This window comes from Tamandua tetradactyla, chromosome 8, assembly GCF_023851605.1.
Source record: "Tamandua tetradactyla isolate mTamTet1 chromosome 8, mTamTet1.pri, whole genome shotgun sequence".
NCBI lineage: Eukaryota > Metazoa > Chordata > Mammalia > Pilosa > Myrmecophagidae > Tamandua > Tamandua tetradactyla.
Window position 1 is genome coordinate 31,365,616 of NC_135334.1, and position 13,008 is coordinate 31,378,623.

The window sequence follows — 13,008 nt, forward strand, 5'->3', positions numbered from 1 at the left end:
AGGTTGAAATACTTAAAGTGCTGAGAGAAAACATCTGCCAACCCAGAATTTTATATACAGTGAGACTTTTTTTCAAAAATGAAGGAGAAGGTGGTGTGATGGTGGCTCAGCGGTAGAATTCTCGCCTGCCATGACAAAGACCCGGGTTCGATATCAGGTGCCTGCTCAGGCAAAAAAAAAAAAAAAAAAAAATTAAAAAATGAGAGAGGGCAGTGCAATGGTGGCTCAGTGGCAGAATTCTTGCCTGCCATGCCAGAGACCAGAGTTCGATTCCTGGAGCCTGCCCATGCCAAAAAAAGAAGGAGAAATTAAAACATTTCCAGATAAACAAAAGCTGAGGGAGTTCATTACCACTAGACTTGACTAATATGAGAAACTAAAAGGAATTCTGCAAACTGGAAAGAAAGGACACTAGACAGTGGTTCAAAGTAACATAAAGAAATAAAGACTTCCATTTGGTTCATTTTAAACACCAGTAATACATATATTGTATTTTTTCAGTATGTAACTCCACTTCTTACTTCCTAAGTTGCTAAAATGCAAATGCATACAAAGTAATGATAAATCTTTGGTTTTCGACATATAATGTACAAAGACATAATTTGCAACAAGTACAGAATAAAGGTGGGGATACTGAGGGGTATCGTCTATGTATGTGTATGCTATTGAAGTCCAGTTGGTATCAACCCAAATATAATTGTTATACATTTAGGATGCTAAATTTTAATCCCATGGTAACCACAAGGAAAATACATGAATACTATACTGAGACAGGAATTAGAAAGGACTCAATATGGTACAATACAAAAAAATCAAATAATTACAAAAGTAGGCATTAACCAAAGAACTGAGGGGCAAAAAGGCATAAAACTTATGAAGACTAAATAGCAAAATGGTAGAAGAAAGACCTGCATTATCAGTAGTGACTTTAAATGTAAATGGATTAAACTCTCCATTCAAAAGTCAGAGATTGGCAGAATAGATTAAAAAGCACAACCCAACCACATGCTGTTTATAAGAGGGTCACCTTAAATTAAAAGAAATAAGTAAGTTGAAAGGATGGAAAAAAACATATCATGCAAGTAGTAACCAAAAGAGGGCTGGGATAGCTATAGTAATATCAGATAAAATAGGCTATAAGTCAAAAACGTAATATTACAAAGGCTAAAGATGGTCATTATATACGGATAAAGAGGTCAATTAAAAAAGAAGAAATAACGATTATAAATATATATATGCACCTAACAGTAGGGCTCCAAAATATCTGAAGCAAATACTAACAGATTTGAAGGGAGAAACAGACAGTGCTACATTAACATTAGGAGACTTTAATACACCAATTCCAATAATGGATAGGACATCTAGATAGGAGATCAATATGGAAATAAAAGACTTCAATGATGCTCTAAACCAACTAGACTTGCAATAAAAGGCCTCCCAACAAAGAAAAGCCCAGGACCAAATGGACTTTACTGGGGAATTTTACCAAACATTCCAAAAAGAACTAACACCAATTCTCCTCAACCTCTTCAAAAAAACTGAAGAGGAGAGAACATTCCCTAATTCATTCTACAAGGCCAACGTCACCTTCATAGCAAAGGCAGATCAAGATACCACAAGAAAAGTAAATTACAGCTCAATATCTCTTATGAATATAGATGTAAAAATCCTCCACAAATCCAACAGCATATTAAAACGATTATATACCATGATCAAGTAGGATTTATCTCTGGCATGCAAGGGTGGTTCAATACAAGAAGATAAACTAATGTAATACACCACATTAACAAATAGAAAGGGAAAAAGCCATGTGGTCATTTCAACTGATGCAGAAAAGGCATTTGTCAATATCTAGCACACCTTCTTTTATTCATATCTTTTTAAACTTTTTACTGAGAAATATCCACATACATACAGTCCAAACATATTATACAATGACTTACAATATCATCGCATAGTTGTGTATTCTTCACCATGATCATTTTTGGAACATTTGTATCACTCCAGAAAGAGAAATAAAAAGGATAAAAAAGAAATCATATATTCCATACCCATTACCCTCCCTCTCATTGAACCACCGTATTTCAATCTACCCAATTTTTGCCCTTTATCTCCCCCTATTACTTATTTTTTATCCTAATTTTTTATTTTACTCATCTGTCCATATCCTGGATAAAAGGAGCCTCAGACACAGGCTTTCACAATCACATAGTCACACTGTAAAAGCTATATAGTTATACAGCCATCTTCAAGAGTCAGGGCTACTGGAACGCAGCTCAACAGTTTCAGGTACTTCCCTCTAGCCACTTCAATACACCATAAACTAAAAAGGAATATCTATGTAATGTATAAGAATAACCTCCAGGATAACCTCTTGGCTCTGAACTCTCATTTCTCTCTTCCTCCTTTTGACCAGGAAGGCTTTCTTATTCCCATGATGCCAGGTCTGGGATCATTCCCGGGAGTAAGGTCCCGCGTTGCCAGGGAATTTACATCCCTGGGAGTCATGTCCCACATGGGGGCGAGGGCAACCTGCCAAGTTAGTTCAGAGAGAGAGGCCACATCTGAGCAACAAAGGAATCTCTCCGGGGGTGATTCTTAAGCATAATTTTTAGTAGACTTAGCCTCTCTCCTTTGCAGGACTAAGCTTCCTAGGGGTGAGCCCCAATGAGGGTTCAGCCTATGGAATTGGTCGTCCCCAATACCTGCAAGAATGTCAAGAATTTCCCAGATGGCGAAGTTGAATATTCCTTCTTTCTCCCAGTCCCCCAAGGGGACTGTGCAAATACTTTTTTATTCTCTGCCCAAATTACTCTGGGATATATCAGCACATTAACCTGTACGAATCAACAAGATCTCACACCCGATTTATGATTCCATGTAATTATCTAGAACCCCTTCTTGATAAAACACTTAGAAAACTAGGGTTAGAAGGAAACTTCCACAACATGATAAAAGGCATTTATGAAAAACCCACAGCTAACATGATGCTTAATGCTACAAGAATGAAAGTGTCCCTCCAAGATCAGGAACAAGACAAGGATGCCTACAATCATCATTGTTATTCAACACTGTACTGGAAGTTCTAGAGCAATTAGGCAAGAACAAAGAAATAAATGGCATCCAGACTGGAAAGAAAGAAGTAAAATTTTCCCTATTTGCAAATGACATGATTCTATATACCAGAAAATCCTGAAAAGCACACACAAAGCTCCTAGAGCTAATTAATGAATTTGGCAAGGAGGCAGGTTACAAAGAGCAACACTCAAAATCAGTATATGTTTCTATATACCAGTAATGAACAATAGGATGAAAAAATTGCATTTATAATATTGCAATACCTAGGAATGAATCTAAGGACATAAATGACTTGTATACAGAAAACTACAAAACATTGCTAAAAGAAATCAAATAAGGTCTAAGTAAACGGAAGGCCATTCCATGTCCATAGATGGAAAGATTAAATATTGTTAAGATGCAATTCTACACAAGGCAATTTGCAGATTCAATGCAATCCCAATCAAAATTCCAACAACTTTCTCTGCAGAAACGGAAAAGTCAATCATGAAATTACATGGAAGAGCAAAAGGCACTGAATGGCCAAAGCCATCTTGAAAAAGACCAAAGTTGGAGAACTCACACTTCCTGATCTCAAAACTTATTTCAAAGCTGCAATAATCAAATCAGCATGTACTGGCACAAAGACACACAATAAAGACAAATGGAATTGAACTAAGAATTCAGAAATCAACGCTCACATTTAGGTCCAACTGAATTTGACAAGGAGGCAGAGACAATTGGAGAAGAATAAACTCTTCAACAAACAATGCTGGGAGAACTGGATCTTTATATGATTCAACTCCAAATGGATCAAAGACCTAAATATAAGAGCCAGAACTATACATCTCCTAGAAGAAAACATGGGGACGCATCTTCAGGACGTGGTGTCACACAATGGTTTCTTAGACTTTACCCTCAAAGCACAAGCAATGAAAGAAAATATAGATACATGGGACCTCATCAAAATTCAAATTTTTGTGTAAAGAAACTTAAAATGAAAGAAAAATGACAGCCCATAGAATGTAGAAAATATTTGGAAACCACATATGTTACAAAGGTTCAATATTCAGAATAATTAAAGAAATTCTACATATCAACAAAAAAACAAACAACCCAATTAAAAAATGGGTAAAACTCAAATAGAATTTTCTCCCAAAAAGATACACAAATGACCAAAAAGCACATGAAAATTTCTCAACATTATTAGCCATTAGGGAAACACAAATCAAAACCACAATGAGATACCATTTTACACTTACTAGAATAGTTACTATTAAAGAAAAAAACAGTAAAATTACTAGCATTTGTGAGGATGTAGATAAACAGGAACTCTCCTTCACTCGTGGTGGGAATGTGAAAATAATGCAGCCAACGTAGCAGATAGTTTGATGGGTCCTCAGAAAACTAAGCATAGAATTACCATACGATCAGCAATCCCACTACTAGGTATATACCCCAAAATTGAAAACATGGACTCGAAAAGACATTTTTACACCAGTGTTCACAGCAGCATTATTCCCTGTCAAAAGAGGAAACTAGTACCCATCAAATGATGAAAGGATAAACAAAATGTGGTATATATACACAATGGAATGTTACTTAGCTGTAAAAAAAAAAAAGGAATGAGGTTCTGATACGTGTAACGGATGAAACCTGAAAACATCATTTTCAATGAAATAAGCCAGACACCAAAGGATAAACATTGTTATGATCTCACTGATATGAAATAATTAGAATAAGCAAACTCAGAGTCAAACTCTAGAATACAGGTTACTAGGTGATAGGGTGGGCATGGAGAATAGGGATTTAAAGCTTAAAATATATAGTTTCTGTTTGGGACAATGGAAAAAATTTGGTAGTAGGTGGTGGTGATGGTAGCACAATATTGTGACTGTAATTAACAGCACTGAATTATATATTTGAATGTGGTTAAAAGAAGGAAACTTCAGGTTGTATATACGTTTCTAGAATAAAAATTTTTAAACAATCCATGGAACTGCACAGCACAAACAGTGAATCCTAAGTCAAACCATGGACTATAGTTAATAGTGTAATTATAAAAATATGCTTTCATCAATTATAGCAAATATATCACACCAACGCAAGGTGTTAAAAAAAGGCTGGTATATAGGAACCCCTGTATTTTATTCATGATTTCTCTGTAAACCCACAATTTCCCTTAGGAAAAAAAAAAAAAGATTCCCCCTAAACTGAACATATAAAACTAGCTAGTAAAGCAGAAATGACTTAGCGGAAGGAACAAGGAATCTCAGAATCTGGATAAGAGACTGCGTCCTAGAATTAAGTCAGGTTGGTAAGTGGTTGCCCTGGAAGAAAGGGAAAATAAAAGGAATCAAACTACCACACAGGAAAACAAGAATGAAGTTTCAAACCAAGTTATTTTTCAACTCAACATGAAGAAAATCAGCTCTCCCCTTTTGGAGCTCTCATGATTCAAATGCTTCTAGGAAGTTATCTGGGGCTGCTCCCGCCCCAGCTGATATTACCCATTTTAAGATTATTTTCCAGCGCTCCAGAAAGATCTGCAAAATTTGTCAATGTGCACCACAGGACTGATCTAGGCCACTAACCAAAAAGAGGGACCCCTAATGAGAAGTCAGTATGTCACTAATGCCTGTAGCCAGGACAATAGAAAAAGGAATGCTGGAATGAATCTTACTATGAAGCTTTACTACCTCCTCTAGGAGACTATCTCCTCCAGGAAAACAGACAAGAAATAACTGGCAACTGGTACAAACAAATGAGCAAAATTGACATAATGTGGGAATCTTGGAACTGGGAACAGGAGAAACTCATGTGTCTGTTGTTGGTTGTTTTTTTTTTTCCCTCTGCCTTAAACTTTTCTGGTTCTTTCTTGGAGCATTCTGCAATTTCTACTGACCTATTTCATTTTGCCCAGAGCCAGAAAAAGAACCGAGTCATGGGCACTTCTGAACAAACTTTTACCTGTTCTTTCACCTCTGAGATACCTGAGCAAATAGGTTCTCTGTTATAGGAAGACGCTCCTCTTTTGTCACTTGATGCTGTTAATCTGCTGGGAAGATTCCTGTTGTGTAAACTAAGGGCTATGATACTCTGTACTCCAGGTAAGTGCTTTTGTAGCTCCTGGGAAGCAACACACTTAAGTTGTGAATATACGGATAGGTATAGTCTATCTATACCTGTACTATTCTATATCTATACTATTCTATCTGTATGTACAGTATCTATACAGAAGCTGGGGGCCTGTCATGTTATAGGCCAAATTTTGAAAAGCAGAGACTTTCTCATGCCAATGGGACCTAAAATATTACACGAGCAACTTTCCCAGCAGATTTCTGTAATCCATTCTACAACTCACGTATTTGCAGATCAAACCACGAAAAGGGCTACAGGGTTTGAACTGGGGAAACTGAAGTCACTGGGTAACTTTGGTCTCCATTTTTCTTCTAAGAGCCCAAGCCTCTTTTATAAATTTGTAAAAATTATCACTGAAGACAATGGGTGATGTGAAATTTAAGTAAAAATTAAAATACACCTATAAATCATGAGAATAAGATGGACTATTAAACTGCTGCGGTTGTTAGTGTTGTATGAAAAAAACTGAGATAACTAACTTTTCAATACATTAGTTACTACATCCTGGATTGGGAGATTGGCTATTTACTGTAACAATAAATATAATTTATTGAGCATATTTTACATGTCAGGCTCTTGGTATTATTTATCTCTAATCCTATAACAAGTCTCTAAGAGAACAATTCTCCTTTTTTTACAATTGTGGAGTCTGGGGCTGGAGAATTTAAACAACTTGCTCAGAATCACAAATGTAGTATGTACAGAATTAAAGATGCTTTTAAAAAGTCTATTTTGGTACTTTTAATGGAAATGTTTTACTTTCCTACTTTGAATTTAAATCTAAAGAATCATTTATACTAGGTTCTGCGACTAGCATTTAAATGAAACTAAAACATATTCATCTTGCATAGGAAATAACCTACCCGGGAAATCAGAAAGGAAATAAAATAGTACTCTATTCTCAACTAGTCCCTCACATTCATTAATTATATATAAATTATTACCATTCATATAAATGTATTACATATACACATACATATAATAAATTTGCTAAACTTATGCCTAAAAATTTATTTTAAAAGTAAAAGCATCTCAAAAAAAAAAAGGAAAAGCATCTCACATTTTAGGCAACTTGAACTGGGTGAAATACTTCTGCATTTTTGTTAAATTAAGATTTTGGACCTGAAATAACTTGGTATTTTTAAATGACTTTGCTACTGTCAAAGTTATGAACGTGGTATCACATTTTATTGTGACTGACAGTATAATGCTGTTATAATAAAAATTTCCTGTCAACTTGTTCTCTCCTGAAATGCCTGAGGCACTTCAGTTTAAGTGTCAGATTAAAATATAATGATGGAAAGAAGCATTGAATTTGCACTGTCCCATCTTTGTAACAAGGGAAACAGGACGGTGCCAAAACAATATTTGTTTTTTATGATTATATAAGAATGGGTTGTTTGAGGGAATGGACAGATGAATAAAAAAATAAGGAAAAATAAATAATGAGCAAGGGGATAAGGGGTAAAAAAGTTGGGTAGATTGAAATACTACTGGTCAATGAGAGGGAAGCGTAAGAGTATGGGATGTATGAGTGTTTTTTCTTTTTATTTCTTTTTCTGGAATGATGCAAATGTTACAAAAATTATCATAGTGACGAATACACAACTCTGTGATGATATTGTAAGCCATGGATTATATACTGTGGATGGACTGTACGTGTGTGACGATTCCTCAGTAAAACTAAGAAGGGGTTGTTTGAAATACCGTAAAGTTTTCCTGTGGATAAGTCTCACCATGTGAGATGAGTAAGATTTAGATTTTTTTTGTAAATTTTTAGTCATCCAAGTAACTTCGGTTTCAGTTGGGAGGTAGGTTTCAGTCATGTGAGTTGACATGAGACTGACCCAACTGTGACATCACTTACCTAAATGACATCCAGCTTAAAAATTCATCTCTATGGACTCTAAGTTTTATAAACCTTATGCTGCTTTCTCCCTCCAAAGGTCTGTTTTTGCCTATCTAAAAGTGTTTTTCCCTCCAATGCCCGATTCTCCACTTGTACCTTTCTGGTCTCCTCCTTTAGAACTTTGCTTTAAAAATTAAACACAAGGGTGGGCCACGGTGGCTCAGTGGCAGAGTTCTTGCCTGCCATGCTGGAGACCTGGGTTCGACTCCCAGTGCCTGATCACGTAAAAAAATTAAATGCAAGCTCTCTTTCTAGTGGTCTCTTTCTCTCCTACGGAGACTCCCTTTCTTCCCAGTTCTTCTTCTTCCTCTTTCTTCCCTTTCTCTATCACCTTTCTAGAATAATACTCTGTCTCTACTCTTTCATTTCTTAATCCCCTGTACCTGACTTTCTGCCTTCAGTACCACATAATATTCTGGAAGATCAGTGACTGCCTCTGGTCTTTTTCTAGTATTCTTCCTCAACTTCTCTACAAGATATTCTCTCCCTACAGACTTCTTTGCGTTTAATGACATTTGCGTGTCTTTTGGCTTTTCTAACATTCTGCTTTTTTCTAACACTAATGGTATGTACTTGGCTACTTCCCTTGATCATCATTTTCTTCTGTCTGTCTACCTGTAGATCTCAACATTTTCCACACCGAGCGGCTGTGCATCAGCAATGCACAACACTGGAATGCAGCACTGGAGAAAATTATGGTTCTGTGGGCTCTATCAAAGCCCCATTGAATCAGATTATCCAAGCGTAGGACCTGGGAAAACATTTTTTTTAAAAACTCCTCTCACAATTTTGGCATATAGTGATGGTTATAGGTATTCCTCAATTACCTTCCCCCACTACTCTCTCCCTTGGGAATTTCATGGAGTTTGACCTTAAGTATGATTACTCTGCTAAGGTAATTGTTCACTAGATCTGGATTATTATAGGAAAAAAAATCATTCTGTAGCCAAAGTTGAGAAAGAGGTTAGAGAGGTTATCTTACTGAAGGGTTTCTCAAACCCGAATGTACACTTCTTAAAACCTCTAAGACACTTGTTAAAGCCCTCTTTACTCCACTAGGAAGGGGTGCTTGTATCCAAATGATTTCTTTGCTTCTGGTTTCTCCTCTATTATCCCCATTATGAATCCCCGCCAGATTACCAATGTAAGGCACAACTCCAATGTGGATACTCCTATACCCAAAAACCTTCAACTTTTTTTGTATTACAGTGACTAGTTTAAATTCTCTAGTTTGGCATTCAAGGCTTGAAACTTTTCAATTTGCTTTTCTCTTTCATTATACAATAGAAGAGTATAGATTCTGAAGTAAGACATATTGGATTTGAATTGTTTTTTTTTTTTTGCATGGGCAGGCACCGGAAATCAAACCCGGGTCTCCAGCATGGTAGGCAAGAAGTCTGCCTGCTGAGCCACTGTGATCAGCCTTGAATTGTTTTTAAATTTTAAATATTTTTTTTTTACCTTTGATAAATAATTTAAATCCTGTAAGTTTCAGTTTGCATAAGGGTAATATTGCCTCACCCCGAAAATGTTATTTTGAGGAGTACACGTTGCTCCTTTTTTATACTCTATGCTGAAGAACTTGCTATCACAGTGGTTCTCAAATCTGTTATTACCATCTTTGTTAAAAAATGAGATGCCTGGGCTAGACCTTGAAGCTTGACTTAGTCGGTCTGTGTGAGGCTCTAGAACTCTACCTTCCAATATGATAGCCATTAGCCCCAGGGAGCTAGCTACTGAGCACTTGAAATGTGGCTAGTCTGACTTGAGATGTGCTATAAATGTAATGTCCACATTAGACTTCGAAGGTTTAACATGAAAAATATTGTAAAATATCTTGCTAATTTTTATTGGTTACATGTTGAAATAATATCTTGGAGATGTTAGCCTAAAACAAAGATATTAGCCTAAATAAAAATCAAATTAATTTTACCTGTTTCTTTTTACTTTTTTAGAAAATTTAAAATTAGATATGTGGCTCACATTATATTTTATTTGAACACTGCTGTTCTAAAATCTATATTTTTAACAAATTTCTCAGATGATTCTGTGTTAGGAATCATATCATCTTCTGAGAAAGAGCAGATAGAAAATCTAAGCTCTAGAAAAGAAGCAATACCTTTTTATATTCCTATGTCCCCAATGAATGTTGTGGGTAGTTAACTATGTACTGATTGAATATGGGTGCACTTTAAATTTTGAGCTATTACAAGTCATCAAAACAATATTTCAAAAGAAGCTTTGCTTTTAGTTCCAGTTCCTAAAGAATTTCTTTGAACTGCAGTTCATGAACAGAACAAAATATGAAAGTAGAGCTTTGACTGTTCCCAAATCAACAGAAATAGTTTGCTTTCTAAAATAATTAGGGTTTTTCCCTATAGTTATTTAACTTCATGAAGAACTAATTAGGTTATTTGAGTAGATTCTGACATTGCTGGATATTGTCATAATCAACTTTCTCATTTGCATCTGATGAGTAACACTAAACCAGGAACACACAGTAATTTTTATACCATGGCAATTTAGCCAGATGAAAGTAAAAAAAAAGAAATATATTTGGGGAAACAGTGTCTCTATTTAGCCAGGGATGGGGTGAGGATGCTGAGCACCCTGGAAGTGGAGCAGTAGAAGACTAAGAGAATCAATTAAAAAATATATATGTAAGCTATTGTTGAGGTGTGGAATAATCTCAACTTTAATGAGAGGAGAGAAATAGCTACACAACTGGAAATAACTTTTAAAGACTGTTGAGTGATAATTATCAGCAAACATTTTCCCACTTACCTCATTGCTACATTGCTGCCATCGATAACTATTGGTCTCAGATTTTCACCATCATCTGTTACAATCTCTTGCATTGGAGATTCAGACCTCTGAGATTCCAGGGAAGACGTTTCCCGTGTTACACTGTTAATTGTACCAACTGTTTGATCAGTCTCACTTTTATTTCCAAGTTTGACAAGTTCTCCCAAAATATCATTGATTAAAGCATCGGTACCAAGTTTGTTTAGCACAAGCTGAATTTGCTCTTCGGAATAACCTAACTTAAGTGCAAACTCCAGTTTTGTTTGGTATTCTCGTACCACATCAGGGGGTTTCTTCACTTCCTTGGGTATAGTCTGGGACTCTTCAGTTTTAAAGTCTTGCAAAATCTCATTGCGTTTGAGTATGTGAGGCTCTAAACAGGGGGACCTACATAGTTGCCTGTGAGTCTTGGTTAATAAGCATGGCTCTTCTGAAATGCTACACAATTGCTCTGACTCATTATCAGAATTTGTACTTTCTTCGGAGTCACCAGAGCTTGCTTTCTCTTCTGATACCTCTTTTTCTGTATCCTCCTTTGTCAAGCTGACTTTATCCATCGTTGGTTTTTCTATCATTGACCAAGAAACCGCTGTACTTAAATGTGGGTCAGGGCTCTCCATATAAAGGTGGCCGAGGTTATGCCCAAGACGATCCTTCAGGCCCATGAAGCTGTTACATGTACTTGACTCCACTTTGCTGCCTTTTCTGTATTCCTGGATGCAAAGCGCCCCATATTCCTAGAGAAAAAAAATGTAAGTCAGAGGAGAATGACCATACCACTGAATACCTACTTTGCATTTTGTCTGTCCCTCCCATCTGTCAAAACACCCTTGCTAGGACAGTATTATGCCCAATTTTTCAGATGATGAAGTTATGAATTAGGAAGTCCACGTAATTGCTCCAAGGCCACAAAGCAAATAAATAGTGGAATAGAATTTTAAACCAAATTTTGTCTGACTCCAAAACCCAACCTTTTTCCACTACACCATACTGCTTCTCAAACTAGATAGAAGAGAGTTTTCCACTTTTAGAAAAGAATATGCCTCTAGAGTGGCACATCAAACATCATCATAAGCCATATTTTAGATGTGCTATGACAGGTTACGTATATGTTCCCTAACGAAATTCATAAAATCTTAAAAATTCTTTAAAAGGGAAAGCCATGTGGAAAGAAAGGGAAGCATTAACTTACAATACTTGAAACATTATCATTAATTTCAGTCAAGATTAATAAAAATCTACAATATATAAGCTTCAAAATAATTTAGATACTGCAATGAAAGACCACATTTTCTAATATAACCAAAAAGGAATAATTACAAAGTGAACAGTGACTTATATCCCACTTAGATATGAAGACATGATGAACATAGTATTTGCCCACAAAATCATTATTTTGTGGCTATCACACATGGTGATGGAATGCAATTTTTAATGTTATGCCACCCTTACTATGTGTCAGAGACACTCTAGTCTGTTTTGTTCCAGAAACAAAACAAAACTCTTAGTCTACATACATTCATGGAAATTCAAGAAATTAAATAGCTTACTTAAAGTTAGCAGCAAATAAATACATTAAAATTATTTCTGAGTTTCTTGAATTTTATGGCAGAAAATATTTCTGTATTGCATCAGATTAGTCATTATCTGCATTTGGTTAGTTGTCTTTTCTCCTATTTTTTATACTCTAGGAATTATTTTATTGTTAAAATGCTTCTCTTGTTTTACTGTTTTCCTTAAAGTTTATTGGTAGTAATTATTAATCCTCTACCAATAACAGGTTAGCAAAATAAAATGATTTATTCTTATGCTGTATTGTAAGGACTATATCCACATTAGTAATTTATTTCTAAAGGCAGTTTCAGTGTTCCATCCAGGGATAAAATTAGCAACTCAGCGGTAGCTGAATTTGATACTGTCATAAAACAACTATTTAAATAATCTAAAAAAGAAAATTGGGAAAACATTTTATTCTGAAGCTCTCCAACATCTTATTTACACTAGAAAGGAGCTATTATATAAATGTTAAAAGAAAATGCTAAATTATTCTCTGAGAAGTCACAATCTGAATGTGTACTTGGTGAACCTGAGCGTGA

At 35.6% G+C, this 13,008-nt stretch overlaps 1 protein-coding gene across 7 annotated transcripts in view; it reads right to left on the minus strand.

Annotated features, from left to right (window-relative positions):
- ZC3H12C (zinc finger CCCH-type containing 12C) overlaps positions 1 to 13,008 on the minus strand; it is a 77,915-nt gene that overhangs the window by 26,349 nt on the left and 38,558 nt on the right. For all 7 annotated transcript variants that reach the window (XR_013156580.1, XM_077113036.1, XM_077113033.1 and 4 more), the window contains exon 2: positions 10,892 to 11,649. Coding sequence is in view for 6 of the 7 variants with exons in the window: in XM_077113036.1 (XP_076969151.1) it covers positions 10,892 to 11,649 (758 nt within the window). In the remaining variant the exon portion in view is untranslated. The remainder of the gene's footprint in view (positions 1 to 10,891; positions 11,650 to 13,008) is intronic.